This window comes from Homalodisca vitripennis, chromosome X, assembly GCF_021130785.1.
Source record: "Homalodisca vitripennis isolate AUS2020 chromosome X, UT_GWSS_2.1, whole genome shotgun sequence".
NCBI lineage: Eukaryota > Metazoa > Arthropoda > Insecta > Hemiptera > Cicadellidae > Homalodisca > Homalodisca vitripennis.
Window position 1 is genome coordinate 7,896,444 of NC_060215.1, and position 22,163 is coordinate 7,918,606.

Genomic DNA, 22,163 nt, shown 5'->3' on the forward strand with positions numbered 1-22,163 from the left:
CTCTGCCGCTGTCTCGAAAATCTCAAACACTCCATGACAGGGACCAACCCTGATACTGCTCCAGTGAACTGAGGTAGGACATTTTGTGTCCGAGGGTACTCCCGTTCCTGGTTACTCCTGTCTGTCTCTTATCATCTTAAAGTGGAGAAAATTGAAGTGAGACAGTTTGCTCATATATCGCATATCACACCACACCAGCAGGACATAAATCCCCTAAGAGGCAGTCATCTTAAGGACTTATGCGGACCTGCTAAAGCAGATACGGGGAAGAGTAAAAAAAACCTGATGACTCTGGCACAGTTTCACAACGGTCGAAGAGGTTAAGGTGCTTTCGGTGCTTCGGTTTCGGCCACCTCCAGTTGGACTGCAGAGTGCTCGATAGAATAGGTCAAGGTCTCTGGTTTAGTGTAGGGAGACGGGTCACACGCGGAGTAACTGTAAGGCGGATGCCCTGTGTTGTCTCTGAATGTATTTCCTGAAAATATGAAACGATTTCATGGCACGAGGACCTGTTCTGTCTTCCGACGGGCTCTGGACAAAGCCAATAAAATCGCAAAAGGATTAAAGGAAATACCACTGAAGCAGATTTGTGGAGATCTTCTTCTCGCAGCTTCTTCGGGAACACAAACAATATGCTCATCCCAGGTCAGTCCTCTATCAAGGCACACTCTGAGAAACTTTGTGAAGTTTGTTTCCTCTAAAAGAACTTCATCCATAAAGACAGTAGGCTACAATACATCTTCAAACGGTCGAAGTCAGATATTGATGACAGATTTTGACTGGTTAGTCTTAAAATTCGTATCAGCGTATTACTGAATGCAGGAATTCAACTCCATGAACTATGATATTTTAAGATCTATTGTTGACTTGCTCTGAATTAGTTTTTCATGCTGAATAATTAAATACAGTTTACGTACATAAATCATAAATAGACGAGGTTTAAGGATAGAACCCTGTAGACACCATGGGCTATTTTAATTTTTTTAAGATAATGTTTATCTTATGTTAATCTTAAATGTCTCGATCTTTAAGATTAAAATTGAGCCATAAATTTGAGACACCTCGAACCCGACATTCTTCTAACTGGTGCAACATTGTCTCATGATGCAAGCATTCAAAAGTTTTGGAAAGGTCTAGAAATATGCTCAGAAAATGTTCTCGCCCTTCCAGTACATAGAAAATATTTTCATCACATCAATTCTAGATTTGTTTCTCTTGAATCCGAAAAGTTCGAGATCCAAATTTTTGTTATTTTCTGGAAAGGTTACAAGTTTTTCATAGAAAACCTTTCTAAACATTTTACTAAAACCCGGAAGAATTGAGATTGGACGATAATTGCTTTTAATGGAAGGATCGCCTTTAAAATCGGAATTTGCTTCTTCAAGAGGGATGGGAAAGATGCTGTTTCAAATGACAAGTTGATTGATTGTCCGAGAGGTCTCAATATGTGCCTGAAATAGCAATTGAGTAGTAACACTGACATTCCCTTGTTATCTCTTGTCTGTGAAAGACATATGCGACCGCACCCATTGGGGCAAAATCCATAGTTGCAGTCTTTTCATCATTAGATTTGAGCCTTTTGAAGTTCAAATTCAATGAAGCCACTGAAGCAAAGCATTTGTTAAATTAATATGCCACTTGTTCTTCAATAATTTTGATCTCAATTTAGAGTGAGATCGGTTTAGGATTTTTATTTAAATGGACTTCTCAAGTAAACTCATTAATAATTTCCCATGCGGTTTTGGAAACAGTTTTAGAGATACCCACGGCTACTGTATCATGGGTTTTAGCAACTCTAATAACTTTCCATCAGATCCTACGGTATTTTCTGAACCAGGTTTTTAAAGTTCCCATTTAGGGATTTATTAAATATTTCTTACTTGTTATAGCAACAATATATTGCGATAAACATAAAGTTATAAGTAGCAGAAACAAATTCAGAAAAAAACGAATACGTAAAAGATTTTCAAATCACAAACAGTTATTATTTTATATTTTGACATAAAAACTATTAAAACACTGTCACATAATTACAGAGTTTTAAATACTTGTACAGAACTAAACGCCCAGTGAAAGAATATAACTTTTGAAAATATCAAACTATTTCAATTTCAGCCGAAGATTCTTCTCGCCAACGATTTTCCGACGATCCCGATAGCTTATGAAGCGTAAGATGAACGGTCGGTCGGTGCTTCACGGTGCCATCAGGTTATGACTTTATGCCGGCCAGATGTGAGCTGCAGATGTTAACCTCTGAGAGTGAACACCGAGCTTCTCCTCGCAGATTTCAATATCTAGTCCATTTATGTCCTCTGCCGCTGTCTCAAGAATCCCAAACACTCCAAGGCAGGGACCAACGCTGTTTCTGCTCCAGGTCGTCTTGGTTAGCGATGCCGTGTCCTCTGCAGCTGTATCGAGAATCCCAAACTCTCCATGACAGGGACCAACGCTGATACTACTGCAGGTCGTCTTAGTTAGCGATGCAGTGTCCTCTGCCGCTGTCTCGAAAATCTCAAACACTCCATGACAGGGACCAACGCTGTTTCTGCTCCAGGTCGTCTTAGTTAGCGATGCAGTGTCCTCTGCCGCTGTCTCGAGAATCCCAAACACTCCATGACAGGGACCAACCCTGATACTGCTCCAGGTCGTCTTAGTTAGCGATGCAGTGTCCTCTGCCGCTGTCTCGAGAATCCTAAACACTCCATGACAGGGACCAACTCTGATACTGCTCCAGGTCGTCTTAGTTAGCGATGCAGTGTCCTCTGCCGCTGTCTCGAAAATCACAAACACTCCATGAAAGGGACCAACTCTGATACTGCTCCAGGTCGTCTTAGTTAGCGATGCAGTGTCCTCTGCCGCTGTCTCGAGAATCCTAAACACTCCATGACAGGGACCAACTCTAATACTGCTCCAGGTCGTCTTAGTTAGCGATGCAGTGTCCTCTGCTGCTGTCTCGAGAATCCTAAACACTCCATGACAGGGACCAACCCTGATACTGCTCCAGGTCGTCTTAGTTAGCGATGCAGTGTCCTCTGCCGCTGTCTCGAGAATCCCAAACATTCCATGACAGGGACCAACTCTGATACTGCTCCAGGTCGTCTTAGTTAGCGATGCAGTGTCCTCTGCCGCTGTCTCGAGAATCCTAAACACTCCATGACAGGGACCAACTCTGATACTGCTTCAAGTTGTCTTAGTTAGCGATGCAGTGTCCTCTGCCGCTGTCTCGAAAATCACAAACACTCCATGAAAGGGACCAACGATGATACTGCTCCAGGTCGTCTTAGTTAGCGATGCAGTGTCCTCTGCCGCTGTCTCGAGAATCCTAAACACTCCATGACAGGGACCAACTCTGATACTGCTCCAGGTCGTCTTAGTTAGCGATGCAGTGTCCTCTGCCGCTGTCTCGAGAATCCTAAACACTCCATGACAGGGACCAACCCTGATACTGCTCCAGGTCGTCTTAGTTAGCGATGCAGTGTCCTCTGCCGCTGTCTCGAGAATCCTAAACACTCCATGACAGGGACCAACCCTGATACTGCTCCAGGTCGTCTTAGTTAGCGATGCAGTGTCCTCTGCCGCTGTCTCGAGAATCCTAAACACTCCATGACAGGGACCAACTCTGATACTGCTTCAAGTTGTCTTAGTTAGCGATGCAGTGTCCTCTGCCGCTGTCTCGAAAATCCTAAACACTCCATGAAAGGGACCAACGATGATACTGCTCCAGGTCGTCTTAGTTAGCGATGCAGTGTCCTCTGCCGCTGTCTCGAGAATCCTAAACACTCCATGACAGGGACCAACTCTGATACTGCTTCAAGTTGTCTTAGTTAGCGATGCAGTGTCCTCTGCCGCTGTCTCGAAAATCACAAACACTCCATGAAAGGGACCAACGATGATACTGCTCCAGGTCGTCTTAGTTAGCGATGCAGTGTCCTCTGCCGCTGTCTCGAGAATCCTAAACACTCCATGACAGGGACCAACGATGATACTGCTCCAGGTCGTCTTAGTTAGCGATGCAGTGTCCTCTGCCGCTGTCTCGAAAATCACAAACACTCCATGAAAGGGACCAACGATGATACTGCTCCAGGTCGTCTTAGTTAGCGATGCAGTGTCCTCTGCCGCTGTCTCGAAAATCACAAACACTCCATGACAGGGACCAACCCTGATACTGCTCCAGGTCGTCTTAGTTAGCGATGCAGTGTCCTCTGCCGCTGTCTCGAGAATCCTAAACACTCCATGACAGGGACCAACCCTGATACTGCTCCAGGTCGTCTTAGTTAGCGATGCAGTGTCCTCTGCCGCTGTCTCGAGAATCCTAAACACTCCATGACAGGGACCAACCCTGATACTGCTCCAGGTCGTCTTAGTTAGCGATGCAGTGTCCTCTGCCGCTGTCTCGAGAATCCTAAACACTCCATGACAGGGACCAACCCTGATACTGCTCCAGGTCGTCTTAGTTAGCGATGCAGTGTCCTCTGCCGCTGTCTCGAGAATCCTAAACACTCCATGACAGGGACCAACCCTGATACTGCTCCAGGTCGTCTTAGTTAGCGATGCAGTGTCCTCTGCCGCTGTCTCGAGAATCCTAAACACTCCATGACAGGGACCAACCCTGATACTGCTCCAGGTCGTCTTAGTTAGCGATGCAGTGTCCTCTGCCGCTGTCTCGAGAATCCTAAACACTCCATGACAGGGACCAACCCTGATACTGCTCCAGGTCGTCTTAGTTAGCGATGCAGTGTCCTCTGCCGCTGTCTCGAGAATCCTAAACACTCCATGACAGGGACCAACCCTGATACTGCTCCAGGTCGTCTTAGTTAGCGATGCAGTGTCCTCTGCCGCTGTCTCGAGAATCCTAAACACTCCATGACAGGGACCAACGATGATACTGCTCCAGGTCGTCTTAGTTAGCGATGCAGTGTCCTCTGCCGCTGTCTCGAGAATCCTAAACACTCCATGACAGGGACCAACCCTGATACTGCTCCAGGTCGTCTTAGTTAGCGATGCAGTGTCCTCTGCCGCTGTCTCGAGAATCCTAAACACTCCATGACAGGGACCAACGCTGATACTGCCTCCACATGGAGTCTTCCTGTTGGCATGGTGGCCAGTTAGTCATATTAATCATATATAATGTTTACTGCCTGTTTACCACATGACCTACAGCATATGACATTAAAGTCTGTTACATTGGACACAATCTACAGTTACGTAAATTTGGAGGCAAGTTATGTAGTACATTACATGCCGCCTCGTTACCGGTTACATGGTGCATATTACACTCTCAACATTTTAACGGAAAAGACATTTTTTATATACTTCCACATTAAATTTATTAAAAAAGCGCTTTCGCCGGTTATGGCATCATCATTTTGACATTGTTTATACAACAAAACATATGTGTTAAATAGAATAAACATATGATAAAATAGAATAAAATTTAAAACTAACTGTAAAGACCAAAAAATAATAATTTATAAAAGGAATTATGTAGAAAAATATGGTTTGCAATTCATAATTTTGGAATGGATTTCTTTTTTCACTAATGCTATAAAAATATCACTGAAATTTACGTAAGTTTGGGAAATACAATTATCTTTTAAAACTGTCATACACGCACTTTCAATTTTATTTCTTTTAGTCCAGGAAGATCCTTTAAGCATTACACTAGACGATTCAAAATTTATATGATGATTTTCCTTTACGCATGTTCAACTAATTTAGATTTTTCAATGTTTTCTTTTTTCTAATTATAAATATTTTTTTTACCCTACTTTCCACAGGTCTTAATGTTTGGCCGATATACGTCTTGTTGCAACCACAGTCAGTTTTATATATCACATTCTTGATTTCTTGATGTTTGTTTTTCGGTTTTAATTTTGTTAAGTAGCTTCTTATATTATTTTGGGACTTAAAAACAGAGCGGATGTTAAATTTATAATTTATCCTACGAATTTTTTCTGATGTTCCTTTTACATAAGGAATAGTTACGGTAGTGAGATATTTAGGATTGTCTTTTTTGGTAATTTGGTTGCAACTTTTGTTTTTAGCCTTAGCTTGTTCAATAATTTACGGAGGGTAGTTGTTTTTAATCAAAAGTTCTGTAGTATAATTTTCTCCTAAAATGTTATCTTTGTTATCAGTTACCAAATTATTAATCTTCTGGAACAAACTTTGTACTAATCCAATTTTTACATGTTGAGGATGATTTGAATTATAATTAGGGTACTGTTCACTGAAAGTCTTCTTGTAAAATAATGTTGTTTTAATTGTGTTTTCCTTTGTTTTTGTTATCAAAATATCAAGAAATTGAATTTCACTGTTAACCTCATTTTCAATAGTAAATTTTATCGATGGTCTAATTGAATTGATGTGTTTTAAAAATTCGTCTTGGATGTTAATTTTATTTCCCCATACACAAAAGACATCATCAACATACCGTAACCAAATGTTGGGTTTAATACTCCAATCTTCAAAAGCAATGTCTTCAAAGTGGTCCATAAATATGTTGCTAATTATTGGGCTGAGAACACCACCCATAGGTAAACCGGATACTTGATTGTAAAATCTATCTTTTAACTGAAAATAGTTGTGGCTAACACATACAGTAAGAAGTTCCATTACACAGTTAATAGATATTGTTGTTCTCATACTGAAGTTGTTATCATTAGAAAGTCGTTGTCTAATCAGACACAAAGCTTCAGAGACAGGTACATTTGTAAACAGACTATTTACGTCGTAGCTGACCATAATATCATTGTAATCAATATTGATATTTTTTTATTTTATTGATAAAATCTTCTGAATTCTTGATGTAAGAATTAGCTTGTCCAAATAACCGGCGAAAGCGCTTTTTTAATAAATTTAATGTGGAAGTATATAAAAAATGTCTTTTCCATTAAAACCTACTTACTTCCACCAAGGATACAAAGCAGAAAATAAAAAACTCTCTACATTGCCCAATAGTAATATTTGCAAAAATTTAATAGGTACAATTTAGGTAATGTTATGAACGTTAATATGTTACCCCAAACACACTGCTCTTATGTGGTGGAAAGTATTACTTGGCTTCTAAATACCCCAATAAAAACACAATGTTATTGTCCTAATCCGGAACATATTTATTTGAGACATCGCAAAGATCCTAAATCATTTCCCAAATAAATATTCTTCTCTTTAGCTGGACTCCATGGCATGCTGATGTCCATTCAAGCTAATAACATCGCGATTACTACAACGAGACCATCGAAAAATGTTTGTGCTACGAAATATTACTGCAACGAAATGTTATTGTCATAAGCTCGCTTAGAACAACCCTAAACTAATTTGCTATAAGAAGAGACAATAATTGAACAATAACTGATCGAAAACAAAAAGACTATAACTCAATTACTTGTATTATATACTGTATTACTTATTAAGGTTAATATTTACAAAAGGTTCTCGGCTAAATAACTGTTGCCATACTCATTAATACTTAATTATGAGTATTAAGTATTAATTCTACATAATACTTGATACACTTAGCCAATGGTGCATTTTAGCGAGTACAACGGCTATCGCAAGATAACCAGATCGAGCAACGTCGACCGTGGCTGCTGCTTGGATGGGTGACCTCTAAGCGATCCTGTCCTTGCGACCAGTCCACCGGTCATTGGTGGTGGTTCGGAAGTCACCTTTAAGCCGTTAGTCCCAGGTTGTGTTAGCGAGGGTTTACTAGCTCTATCTTCGCCTGGTAAAATAAAACATCTTTAATTTTATTTACGGACACAGTTCACAGGAAATTTTCGTTTCGTGGCTGACAGGCCAATTTATCTAACGGATATCACCACACATATACCAGAAGTGGGTATTAAACTCTGCCACGTAAACAGTGGCGCGAATGACGATTTTTTTATTGACTATAATATATTACAATATACATTACTATAAAATACAGGGTTTTACTGGTGAGATGAGAGGGAGCCTCATTGGATCTTTTCTGGGGCTATAGTGACTCTGAACTGTGTAGTGGGAGCAATGGTAAGAGTGAGATAAGAGGGAACCTCATTGGATCTTTTCTGGGGCTATAGTGACTCTGAACTGTGTAGTGGGAGCAATGGTAAGAGTGAGATAAGAGGGAACCTCATTGGATCTTTTCTGGGGTTATAGTGACTCTGAACTGTGCAGTGAGAGCAATGGTAATAATATAGTGAGAGGGAGCCTCATTGAATCTTTTTTGGTGTTCTACTGGCTGTGATTGACTGTGACATGTTAAATACAATCAATAGTGAGATTATGGTTATAACGATCCTCATTGGATCCGTTTAGAAGACTGCAGCATTTTAGGTCTATAGAAGAAAGTTCTTTGTGTATATTTTGCATATAGGAATATATGCTAGTGGGATGTGCTGAAACATTGTTTTAGGGCATTTAGGCACCAACTACTTTATTTACTTCTCAAGCACAAAAATATCGTCCGGAAATAACATACTGTGTTGTAACATAAATTTAATATTATATACTCTTGATTAATCCTTATATCCCACTGTGCTTACTTCTCAAACACCCAAATAATGTCTTGAGGTAAGGCATTGCCCTAAATATATACCTCTTTTTAAAATGCTGCATTCCAAATAGAATGTGTCTGTGGAAATTTGCCGTGCTCATGTTTTTGATTTGAACTGTGTGTTATGAGGTTTAACCGCCACGATTGAGGTAATTTTGTCTTGATTGCAGTAAGCTCGCTTCTTTAAAATTACAGTATATTATATGTCTAATAGTACTTGAAGTTGCATGACAACCACTGTATGATGATATTGATGTGGCAATGGGTCGTGATGCGTAGAAAGAACAAGACGGACGGCCTTCACCCTCTGCCCAGAAGGGGTCACAAGTCCCGTCTCCTCCAGTTCAACTCTAATCAAGGGTCAGTAAAGTTTAGACCCAGCAAAGTTTAAACTCTTTACAAAATACAAAGTTTCCAAAATATAAACTATGCTTGTCTTGTCTAATACTGAACGCTTAGTCGTTTCGAAGATCTGAATGAAAGTTTACTGTCATAGTTTCTTTGAAGGCTGTTCGTCAAAATTGCCATGTTGATATCATTCAGAGTGGTCGCAATCTTCAAGTTCAGCCTTCTTCTCCTCTGTATTTTGTAAGGAATGCCAAACTTTGCTGTATCTCACTATGTTAAGATCGCTTTATAGAAAATAATATTTATCTATATACAGTGAATATTTTAGTGTTCATATTATAGAATATAATGTTACATGGAAACTTAGTGGCTACTTATAAATAGGTATATTAATCTTGCTAAACTAATTCACCTTCTTTGTAACTTACTGCTATTCAATAGATACTTTTATGACAACAAGAGCAAATTATATGGAATGAATAATTTCATATGATTAAATTATATTAAGTATAAAATCCCTAATAGGCTTAGCATTAAAATATATAATTACCATACTTTTTCCTTCGCTTATGCCTAATTTGCTTTCTAAAATTTTATCGGTTGTGCTGACTAATATCTAAATTAAGGATTTTGAAGCTGGTATACTGCCGTGTATACATATTTCTGTTTCTAAGTAAAACTTGATGTCCGTATGATTGAACAATGATAGTTGTATATCATTTGTACATAACTTTGATAATCTAATAATATTTAGATCATGACAATTATGACCAAGCATATTAGTTTAAATGAACGGAGATAAAACAAGCTGGTGAATTTAAATATTTGGGTGTTTATTTAAAAATGTACTGTCATGGAAAACTCATACGATAAGGTTTCGATCACATGTAAAAATAAATGTAATACTGAAAAGTTCTACTGTTTACATAACTTTTGTATTACTCAGCTTTTACGGACTAGAGTATTATAATATTTTTTTACAATTATCTTCTTAAATTACATACAACCATATGTTACATACATTATTGCTTACAATTATAGTCTGTGTTGTTTGTTATCTCGGTTGTGATAAGTAGGAAATCATGATAAATCTTTACTGTTGTTTTGTTCAATTGTGTAGTATTGACTGAGTATTGTGCGGGTAACGTCTGAAAGTTTGGAAGCTAGAGAGGTTTTGAGTTACTCCAAATCACTGTAAACTAGGGTACCCTATTCAGTATTTTGAAAGCCTTATCTGTAAACGCTACGAACACAACCAAACTTTAGCTTGAGGACTGGAGAACCCTTTAGGTCTGTAGTATAACGGGGTTTGGTATAAAGTGTCTTTATTGTATTGTCTGTACTCACACTACCATAGAGGCTGAACATCTGATTATAAAACATGTCAGCCAAAGTTACAACATACGATGGAACATGAAAGTTACAACATTGGAACATTGCTAACCGATATTATCCGGATACTTCATTATGTAATGCTTGTGTTACCTCATCTGTTACTGCGGTCACGGCAAACTTCAAATACGAGTACTACTTTGAAAATTTAATTTTTCCAAGTTTTTTGCCTGTATTCGTAGCTTGCAATATCCAATTTTTGTCTTAAGTTGAAAAAAATTCTGAATGTTGTAATCCAGAAAATGTATTAGCCTGTCTCATATCGAACATCACATTTATCACCTTATGGTTACGGTGAAATGGGTTGGTAAAGTCTATTTATAACTCTTGTGATGTTTGGACTGCTCTCGAGTATTATTGCTATATCGATTTCTGTCGCTTACGGTTGTCCTCATTTCCCGAATACACTAGGCTGGTCAAGTTATACAATAGATTTTAAAAGATAAAGGAAAATATTCTAACGGCCAATTGTATATTCTGCAGGTACACAGCTCATGAACAATTAGTAATTACCAGTGGCCAGTGGTCTATAAATATATATATATATATATATATATATATATATATATATATATATATATATATATATAATATATATATATATATATATATATATATATAAATATATATATATATATAAGTAGATATAAACCTGCCGATTCTAGACCCCTTTTGGAGCCGAAATTCAATGTAAAATCGTGTTCACTGTACCATAAATGAATCTACGAAATAACACAATCTAATTAACCTAATCTGAGAAATCAAAAGCCGCTTTACTATTTTTGTCTTCTTAAGATGTTTTAATGTCTATTGGAAATGATCTCGGAGCTTTTTAATAAAATTTTATCAATTTAAACAAATGTTTATTAAAAAACATAAGATTTTAACTAATTATATTTCTTTAATAAAAACTATTCTACTAAATAGTCAACATGAACTCACCAAAGTCTCTTCAGTTTCTAGCATTTAAAGAACTTACCACAGGAAATAGTTATAAAGAATTCTATGAATTACCTAAACATTTTAAACAAATGTTGATATTTTCCTTAAAGGAAAACGAATTCAGAGAACTTTTAAGCACTAAAAAGTGTTCAACGCAATTTATTACAGACAACTTATATAGTATAAATATGTTAAATATAATAGGAGATGTTGAATTAAATAATAGAAAAATATTCCGATTTTTACAAAATGAACTAAAACACCAACAACCTGACATTTTTCATCGATTTTATGCAAAGTTTCATTGTTTATTTGTTGAAATATTAAGAAGCCAATATCAAGAGCCAAGGAAACAGCCAGTTTTTAACAAGTCTTTGTAGACACCAAGATTTATCAAAGGAATTTATAAGAGATCACGCTTTTTATGTAGATTGGGATAAATTAAATGGAAAAAACATTTACGAAACAGATATATTGTGTGTGTGTGTGTGTGTGTGTATGTTTCTGACGAAAAGAGAAACGTTTGCCTTTCAGCAATTAATTACGATATAATGAAAGACATTGCACATTTTAACTGATTCCATCCATCTGCCTTGTCACTCACTTATTGGTTACAAACAATGTTCGGAAACATCTTTATTCTACGATATTAACCATATTACTCTTAATTCCATAAGAAGTTTGGAAATTCAAAGTAAAAAAGTGGAAAACCATTGCTCGGGACTCTCTCTCTCTCTCTCTCTCTCTCTCTCTCTCTCTCTCTCTCTCTCTCTCTCCTCTCTCTCTCTCTCTCTCTCTCTCTCTCTCTCTCTCTCTCTCTCTCTCTCTCTCCTCTCTCTCTCTCTCTCTCTCTCTCTCTCTCTCTCTCTCTCTCTCTCCTCTCTCTCTCTCTCTCTCTCTCTCTCTCTCTCTCTCTCTCTCTCTCTCTCTCTCTCTCCTCTCTCTCTCTCTCTCTCTCTCTCTCTCTCTCTTTCTCTCTTTTTGCGCCTCTGAGTTTATAGGCTAGGATCTTTATTCAGGCTAGAGAGAGAAGAGAGAACACGTGATATAGAGCAATGGTTTTACCAATGCGTACTGGAATTTCTCTGTACTGTGCATTTGATAAATATGACCACTCCTTATCAAATAGTACAAGAACAAACCTTGGTAAGAGCGAAGCCGTAGCTCAGATCTATGTATTTAATGTCAACAACTACAAAGGCCACTCGAGAACTACTAACTTTAAAAAACAATTATAAACAGAATTTGAAAAAAAAAAAAAACAAATAAAATATTTTATTTAATATTCAAATATGTAAAATTCTCTGTCATTTTAAAAAGGAAAATGTCATAATAGTTAACAGAAATAAAGTTTTTTCCTTGGAATTGCATACCTATCAATATATGTTACCGACATTTGAGTTCCGAAAAAATGCGCTCTGTGTATTACGTGTAAAAACTACTTTACCATAAATGACGTCGGAACAGTCAGATGACATAATCGCTTCGACTGCGTCATATCCGTTAGTGATATCACGCCGTGAGAGAACAATCGCTGGTTTACATTTATATATAATATTATTCTTAATTACGTCATTTACTAAAAGATTTTTTTCTAATTGCTTTTGAACTCATCTGTAATTAAAGGCATTTTGTTGAAATTTTACCATTTAGATAGTAAAAGTAAAGACATTTGAAGCAATTTCCTCAATAACGGTACAATTTTAATTTTATAAATAAATATTTTTCTAAATAAATGGAGCGCAAAAAAATATAATGTCCGTTCTGCAAAAAATAAATTTTAAGAAAAAAACTATGATCGCCATTATAATTCTAAAATTGACGAAAAAACAAGCAAATTTACGATAATGAACTAAATTATTTATAAGAGAATGGGCTTGAGAAAATCAAATTGTCGATCACGAAAATATGTATAATATAGAGAAATTAAGGGAGTTAAAGAAAAGTTTTAGAGAAAATAACAAAGATCTCGAATTATTTCATGATGAAAAAATTTTATCAATCGCTGAAAAATTAACTATTGAAACTAGAGATAAAACTAAGTCTGAAATTATTTAAAACATTGATAAAACTCTTAACGAAAACCCTGTAAAACATATCATAGATGTTGAAGTTTTATCCTCTATGCACGGTCTTTTCAAGCAATATATTTTAACGAATTTGAACGATAATTTTATGTCAATTTACAAATATCTTTCAATTATGCGACCAGAAGTTAAAACTTTAATCGAAAAATTTCATGAAAATGTTAAAAATATGAAAGATTATTTATCTTTGGAATGAGAATACGAACGAATTTTAGTGAACGGTGAAACACAAACTTGTACAATGTATTTTAATATCAAAGCAGACGAAATCTTTGATATAAACGACTTTATTTCTAAGCAATGTAATAAATTATTACATCGAGGACAAACGAATCATTCAAATATAGGATCCGGGTAAACATTTAAACGTTGTAAACAACTGATTTTGGGTCTTAATAAACACGAATTTATGAACGCTGGATCGTATATCGATTTACCACAAGAAATAAAGGTAAAAAAGCATGTGTAAATATAAAAAATAAAGATGACTTTTGCTTTATTTATACTATCCAATGTGCTATTAAAAACCTGAGACTCATGTTGACGGAGCAAAACAGTACGAACAATTTGTGAATGACGATATATTTTCTGATTTTGAGTATCCAATGTCTTTGAAAGACATACAAGCATTTGAGAAAAGCAGCTCCAATTCCAAGTATAAATATCCACAAATGTCTATTAATGTCTATACTTATGATCAAATCATTAATATTGTTCCGTTACAAATTTCCGAAGTTTATTATGCCGAGTTAGAAATTGATCTATTGTATGTTAAATAAGATGATAAATCTCATTATGTTTTGATAAACGATTTAAGTAAGCTAGTTTCTTCTCAAATATATAAGCACGGAAATAGAAATTTTCTGTGTAGAAGATGTTTAAGCCATTTCTACAAATCAGGAGATTTAGCTGATCATTTAGAAATTTGTAAGAATCATGAAGCTGTAAACCAATTATGCGTTTCCTGGTCAAACCACTAAATTTACTAATTATCAAAAGAAGTTTAGCCATCCGTACGTTATTTATATGGATTTTGAGAGCATATTAGAGAAAATTCCGACAAGTAAGAACAATCCACAAAGATCGACTACAACCAAGATTCAGACACATAACCCTTATGGTTTTACTCTATATTTAGTGTCGAATGTGACCAATCGCATGTATAAACCTATGTTATCGTGCCAAAAATGAGGAAGATTTGACAAATGTTCCTACAAAATTGTTTGATGAACTCAATAAATTATCGAAATATATAGCTACAAAATATAATTCAAAGAACATGAAACTTATGAAATTTACTGAAGAAGAAGAAATTTCATACCAAAATGCAAACGTTTGTCATATTTGTGAATGGTCTGCTTATGATGTTGGGTCAATTCAGTATAGTTTTACTCCTGATAATTGGAAAGATAAGAGTTATAATAAAGTAAGAGATCATTTTCATTTAACCGGCAAATTTCGTGGTGCTGCTCATAGAATTTGTAATCTGAATTTGAAATTCCCCCAGAATATTCCAATTTTCTGACTCAATATGTCAAATTACGATACTCATTTGTACATAAAAGAATTGGCTAACATTATGGAAATGTTGATTTGATCGCAAACACAGATGAAAGATATATCAATTATTCAGTAAATTCTGGATATGGATATTTGTTTGACAATGATAAGCCAAGAAAGTTCACTAAGTTTTCGTTTGTAGATACGTTCAGATCCATGGCGTCATCTGTTGAAAAATTAGCTAAAAATTTAAAGAAAGAAGACATCAAGCATACAAATCATTTTATACAGGATAGAAGAAAATTGAATGAGATTATAAATATAAAAGAAGGTGACGAAGACGAGATTTCTAAAATTCTATCAGGAAAAGGCATATTTCCTTACGAATTTATTGATAGTATTGAAAAACTTGATTACACAGAAGAGCTGAAAATTAAAGATTTATATTCTCTTTTGACGGATGAGAACATATCTGAGAAATGTTATCAATATTATTTGAGCGTTTGGAACAAATTAAAAGATAAAAATCTTAGAAACTAATCTGATTTGTACAACATTCAGATGTTTTATTGTTTGCTGATATTTTAGAAAATTTCAGAGATTTGTTTAAATTGCTATAAACTTAATCCGGCTCATTACCTGACTGCTCCAAGTCTTGCTTGGGATGCAATGTTAAAATTAACGAAAATCAAGCTTCAGCTGATACACGATTATGATATGTATTTGATGCTTAAAAAAGGCATTCGTGGAGGCATTTCTCAATGTATTAAGCGATATGTGAAAGCAAATAACAAATACTTAAAAGATTTCGATAAGACAAAGTCCGAAATCTATCTGTAAAAAAAAAATGGTGGTCATGATATCAATTTACAAGTTATAAAAGTGTGCCAGTTTTTTTTTTTAACTCTAAGTTGTGTCTTATTAAATTGTTTACAGTTTAAAAGTGCAACAAAAGTTTTGGATAAGTATTTGAATTACATACAAGTAATAAATTTAATTTTCTATTAGTTGGAAATGGAAATATAAGCATTAAAAATTACTTACTCTTTTAGTCATGCTTCTAGGAGACAAAACCACATGGTTGTGGGCATACTTTGAACAATGATTTGAAGGGTGTTTGGACAGTCCACAGTTTAACTGTTTATAGCATCACTCACTATTTTAATTAGACTTGGTGTTTTGAATAGTAATTTGTGGGGGAAAAATAATAACAATAATAACCAAATTAAAACTGGCAGGAAGTGGCCAACTGACATGACTCTAGTAGTGACAGGCAGTTGGTGAGCAGCATTTAGCTTGCATTGTCAGTCAGCTGTACCTGTTTACCTAGTCCAATAGCAGGTAGAACTAGTAGGCAGACAATAACAGCTCAAGGTCAGCCACTATTGCCTGCTATCTTCAATTAATTGCTGTGCCCACCAATTATCTATGGTCTATGGTTCATTGATTAAACCTTATTAGACATTGAGAAATTACATACAAACCGTTATTACCATACTATTTAACATTAAAATATAAATGTTTCTATATTGGCAAATATAATATTGGATGTTATTTCCCTGATTTAAAAATTTAAAAATGGAAAACTTAAAACATCAGCCAGGTGATCTGGTAATAGCAAAGTTAAAGGGACATACTCCTTGGCCTGCAATGATTGAAAATGTGGAAAAAAAGGAAACACATTTATTTTCAATGTAATTTTTTATGGTTCCAAAGAAAAAGGAACATGTAGACTAAGTGAACTATCAAGTTATACAGAACAAAAACATTAAATCCCTCAGGATAAAAAGCAAAAAAATGAAGTCTACGCCTTAGCATTTAAAGAAATTGAAGACGATTTGAGAAGTAAGCAAAGAAAACACTGTAATAGGGGTTCTCTAAAAAATCATGTTATCTCTCCTGCGCTGAATAAAACTACATACTTTCCATCTCCACAACCGAAAGCCGGTGAAACTCCTACAAATAATTTACTTACACCTAAAAACAAAGTGACTAAACATCAGAATGTCAAAATCCAAACCCAGCTTTCACATTCTGTTCATAACATGGAAACAAATACTTGTAATAGGTTCTCAATCTGCATGTCAATAATGGAATCAAAGTATATTACAGATGACTCTATTGAGTTATACTATAACATGCTTACGTCAAAAATAGTTAAACAGGAAATATTGTTGATGAATCCCGTGGTAACACAAGCTATCAAATGTTTAGAAGACACTAACACTATTGTGGAGCCTCTTCAAATTCAAAACAAGTCATTCATCTTCTTTCCTATTAGTGACTCGCCTGCCATTGACCAAGTAGGGGGATCTCACTGGAGTCTTTTGCTGTATGTAAAGGGACATGATGAATTCTTATACTTTGACTCAATTGGTGACTATAACTTATCACATGCTAAACAGGTGGTAAAAAAGATATCTAAACACCTGGGCTTGGGGTAACTTACACCTATAAACAAAGTAGCAGTACCACAACAAAGCAATGGAGTGGACTGCGGTATCTATATGCTGATATTTGGCGATATACTCATCCAATGTATCATTAAAGGGACAATTTATGAAATAAAAAATAACCGAGGAGATTTCTGGCCAGACATCAAAGAAAGTGATATATTAACCAAGCGGGCTCAGTTAGCTCTACTGTTACATAACAATAACTTTACCACACTCAGACCCGACACAGTTGCTGAAATGATGTACCAGATGCCCACTCCTACCCCTACACAGGATCTTCTGGGATATTCAGCACTGAAGGGCTCCATTGATCATACTCCTGTAAGCTGTACGGCTGATTCCAACATAAACATAAATAAAAATTGTAGATATAACATGGATAAAAATGCTACCAACCTAAGAAAATGGAACGAGGTGAAAAAGAGGAAAGGAAAAAAAAACAACTAAACAACAAGGCTCAAGATCTCACTGTTATTCCTTTAAGTGGCAGGTTTGAAACTTTAAACATCACAGAATGCGACTCAAAAGAAAGAAATGTAGCACAATTTGGGAATGAAAAAAACTATTTAAAGCAGGAAAAAGAAAAAAAACATCAATCAATAAACCAATATCAACAGGCAAGAACAGTAAAGATGGTCGAAAAACAATGGATGTTGAATTTTATGCAGACAGCCATGGAAGGGGTCTTCCTGAAACAATCGGTGCCTGTAGTGGGGGTAGGATTAGAGTGAGTGGTCTGGTTATGCCCGGGGCTACAGTCTGCCAAGTGTACAGACAAGTTGAAGGAGCTCTTCATCGACCCATGGTCATTATTGCAGGGACGAATAACATTCTTAAAAAATCAACTGAAGAAATCTACTCTAACTTAGAGAGGAATTTGCAGAGCTTAACCAAAGAAAGAACTGTACATGTAACAACAATTCCTAACCGCTATGATACAAACCCGATTGATCCAACACATCACGATATAAACATATCAAATAATTATATCAAGGAAATTGCTGTAAGAATGGACAATGTGCACATCATTGACTTGGACGAACTTGGAAGAGATCATTTCACTCGACATGGCCTACACCTAAATTATCGAGGAAAAAAGAAACTATCTTATATGATAATTGATTCCCTGGGAAAAACCTTCAAATATCACAAAGGAAAAAAAACACCTAAACATTGAAATAGAACTTCCATCTCAATCTTCAACCATAAAACCCTACTCTATCAACATAATTGAGGCAGACATGAAAAAAATAATAAGACAACACCAAAACGATCCTACAGTAGCCTTTGCGCACGCTATCTCTAACGATTTAGACCATGAAAGAAACATGAGTGCTGGGGTTGCTGTAGTTTTTAGAGAAAGTTTCGGAAGACCTCAAACCTCTGACTTTGTGGATACAAAATTAACATGTCAGACACTTAAGAGCGGAACAACAGTTTACAGTTTGGTCACTAAAGAAAATTACAATGGTAAACCGACCCAACAAAGTTATAATGAGGCTTTTGAACAATTGATCAAGGACTTCAAGAATAAGCAGCTAAAAACCCTCTATTGTTCGCCTATGGGATGTGTGCGTGACCTGATAAGACTGGAAAATTTATGTGAAAATATAACCCACCTTCAGCAAACCACAGGTGCTACAGTCTGTGTAACATCCTATGACCAACCATCTGCGAGAAGGAAGCTGTGGCATGGTCTCACTCATACCGAGTTTTTGGAGAAACTGCGACAAGTAATGAATGACTCGAGAAGTAAAGCAGCATCCCAAACAACTACTACAGTGAACTCGCCCTCTGACAGCCCAATCAGACTTAGACCCACTCAACTTGGAGACAACGCAGACACCACACAGAGTTCAGTGAGCCCGAGGGTGGTGCCAGGCTCTCAAGAGTACAGCCAAGTAGTGAGGTCTACGCTAGTGAGTGATGTGCAGAAGCAGAGTAATGTGTCTAGTGTTAAGTCTGACCAAGTTTCACAAAAATGTACCATAAACAAGAGTAATATAAATAGTAGTATAACTGATAGTACAGGACTAGTGGAAAATGTTAATTTAAACTGACTTTAGGTGACAAAGATAATGTATCTGCAAACTGTAATTCTTTAAATAACCCAAAACTAGCTTCTTTCAATATTCACTCCAGTTTGATAATGCACTATAACATTCAAGGTTTTAACCCCCATAAGATTTCTGAATTATGTTTATTTTTATCTCAGCTAAATTCAAAAATTAAAATAATATCTATAAACGAGCACTGGCTTAACAATTATTCCATTGTGTTATTAGAGAACATAAATAATTTTAGAATAGCTGATTTTTATGTTAGGAAAAATTCATTGAGAGGAGGTTCATGTTTATTGGTAGAAGCTAGTTGTAAATATAAAGTTTTGAAGAATATCTCCTTAGGTTTGAATCAGGATTTAATATTTGAGTGTTCTGCTGTGGAACTCATTGATTTAAACTCTATTGTCTTATCTGTATATACAATTCCTAATTATGAGGTAAAGAAATTATTTTTTGCAAAGTTTGAAAAGCTTCTCTTCTTTTTGCAACAGCGAATGAGTAATAAATCAATGTTTGTCACAGGCGATTTTAATGTAAATATTTTAGAAAATAGTATATTTTCAAGCAAGTTTAGAGAATTAATAGAGTGTTACGGGTTTTCTCTACAATTTGAGGAACCAACTAGAATAACCCAGTCTTCATCATCCTGCTTGGACAACATTATATCAAATAAAAAATACAATGCAAAGATTAAAATCAATATGGATTTAGGGTTTTGTGACCATAATGCTATCTTTTTAAATATACCTGGTCAAAAAAAAATCCAAAATCCGAACAAAAATGATGTTGTGATCAAAAAGAGAATATATTCAGATATTAATGTTAATAGTTTTGTTCATTGCTTGGAAAGAAGTGGTATCTCAAATTTTGACCCAGCTCTTGATGTTAATAAAAATTACAACAATTTTTTAAGTAACTTCATAATGACATTGAATAATATCTTCCCTCATAAAACTTTTAAGAGGACCACCAAGACTAAACCGGTAGTCTTGTATTGGGTTACTCTGGGTATTGAAATATCTAGTAAGAAGAAAAGGTAACTTCATTGGGAAGCAAAAATAAACAGAAATCCAGAGTTTTTAAATTATGTCAAGTTTTACAAAAAAACATTCAAAAAAGTAGTAAAGGCAGCAAAAATAATGGCAAATAGCGCCTACATAGTTCAATCTGAAAATAAATCTAAAGCTGCCTGGCAAATTGTAAATACAGAACTTGGCCACAATAATATTAAAACTAAAACTGGTATTGTATTGAATGGGTCCAAGGATGGAGAAGACATTTCTAGTCCTCAAGTTGTAGCTGAGAGTTTTAATGATTATTTTTCAAATATAGTTTTAAATACCAATGTAAAGAGAGCCACCGTTAATGGAGTCCATATGTCAATGAAGCTCACTTGTTGTGAGGCTGGGGTTTCATTGTCTAGCTTCAACCCTTGCAATATTGGTGAAATTACTAAAATAATCTTATCAATGAAAAATAAAACCTCATTAGGATGGGATGAAATACCTATCAAGTTGATAAAAGCCACTGTTCATATAATATCAAGGCCCCTCACATTAATTATCAACCAATGTCTGAGAAAAGGAGTTTTCCCAGAAAAATTGAAATATTCACAAATATCACCAGTTTTTAAGAAAGGCTCAAAAAAGGATTTAAGCAATTATCGCCCCATATCAGTTTTAAGTAATCTGTCAAAAATATTTGAAAAAGTAATTAACTTAAGACTTGTAAATTATTTTGAAAATAATCACTTACTTTACAGTAAACAGTTTGGTTTTCGCAAAAATGTTGGGACAAGGTCAGCTCTCACAGAATGTACAAATGAGGTGATGGTGGCACTTGACAGGTCGCAGGCTACAGCGGGTGTTTTCTGTGACCTGTCTAAGGCCTTTGACTGCGTGGACCATGGAGTATTGTTACTCAAATTAAACGATTACGGTATAAAAGAAAATTGCTTTAGTCTGTTGAAATCTTATCTCACAAATCGAAAACAAAGAACTGTTATATTGGATAACAATTCAAAATTTTTTTCTAATTGGAAGGATATATCTACAGGTGTCCCTCAAGGTTCTATTTTGGGTCCCCTTTTATTTTTAATTTATGTTAATGACCTACCAAAAGCCATAGATAGAGACTTAATCTTGTTTGCCGACGATACAACAGCATTAATAAAAAAACAGATTAAATACTGAGCTCCCTGATTCAATTTCAGATGTATCTAATGCTATGGATTCTTGGTTTAGTGCTAATGGTTTAAAACTAAACATTGATAAAACCCAAATTATAAAATTCTCATTAAGGAAAACCGCTGAAACTTTAAATGTTCCAAATTTAGTACCTTCTCATAAATTTCTGGGAGTATTTTTTGACGAAAACCTTAGTTGGAAAGTACATTTAGAAAATGTTGTAAAAAAGATTAGGTCAATACCTTTTGTATTTTTGCATATGAGAGACTGTGTCCCCCTTGATACCATAAAAATTATTTATCATGCATACGTAGAGTCAATCCTGAGATACGGTATAGTTCTGTGGGGCCAATCCTCAAATATCAAGTATGTTTTAAATATCCAAAAAAGAATAATTCGCATAGTTACAAACTCCAACCCACGTAGTTCATGTAGAACTCATTTTGTAAATTTAAAAATTTTAACAGTAATAGGATTGTACATCCATGAAATTTTAACTTATATTCACTTTGAAAAAAATGCTTTGCCAGACCATCTCAGGTTTCAGCTTAATTATAATACAAGAAATGGCCTCGTTTTAAGATATCCATCCCATCGCTTAGCTCTTTTTCAAAAAAGTCCTATATATGCGGGGTTGAAGCTGTACA

General features: G+C 35.5%; 1 protein-coding gene across 1 annotated transcript in view; it reads left to right on the forward strand.

The window, feature by feature from the left end:
* Positions 1 to 22,163, forward strand: part of LOC124369348 — a 170,568-nt gene that overhangs the window by 43,355 nt on the left and 105,050 nt on the right. The window contains 1 exon segment of the mRNA XM_046827325.1: positions 8,757 to 8,902. Within this exon segment, the coding sequence (XP_046683281.1) occupies positions 8,757 to 8,902 (146 nt within the window).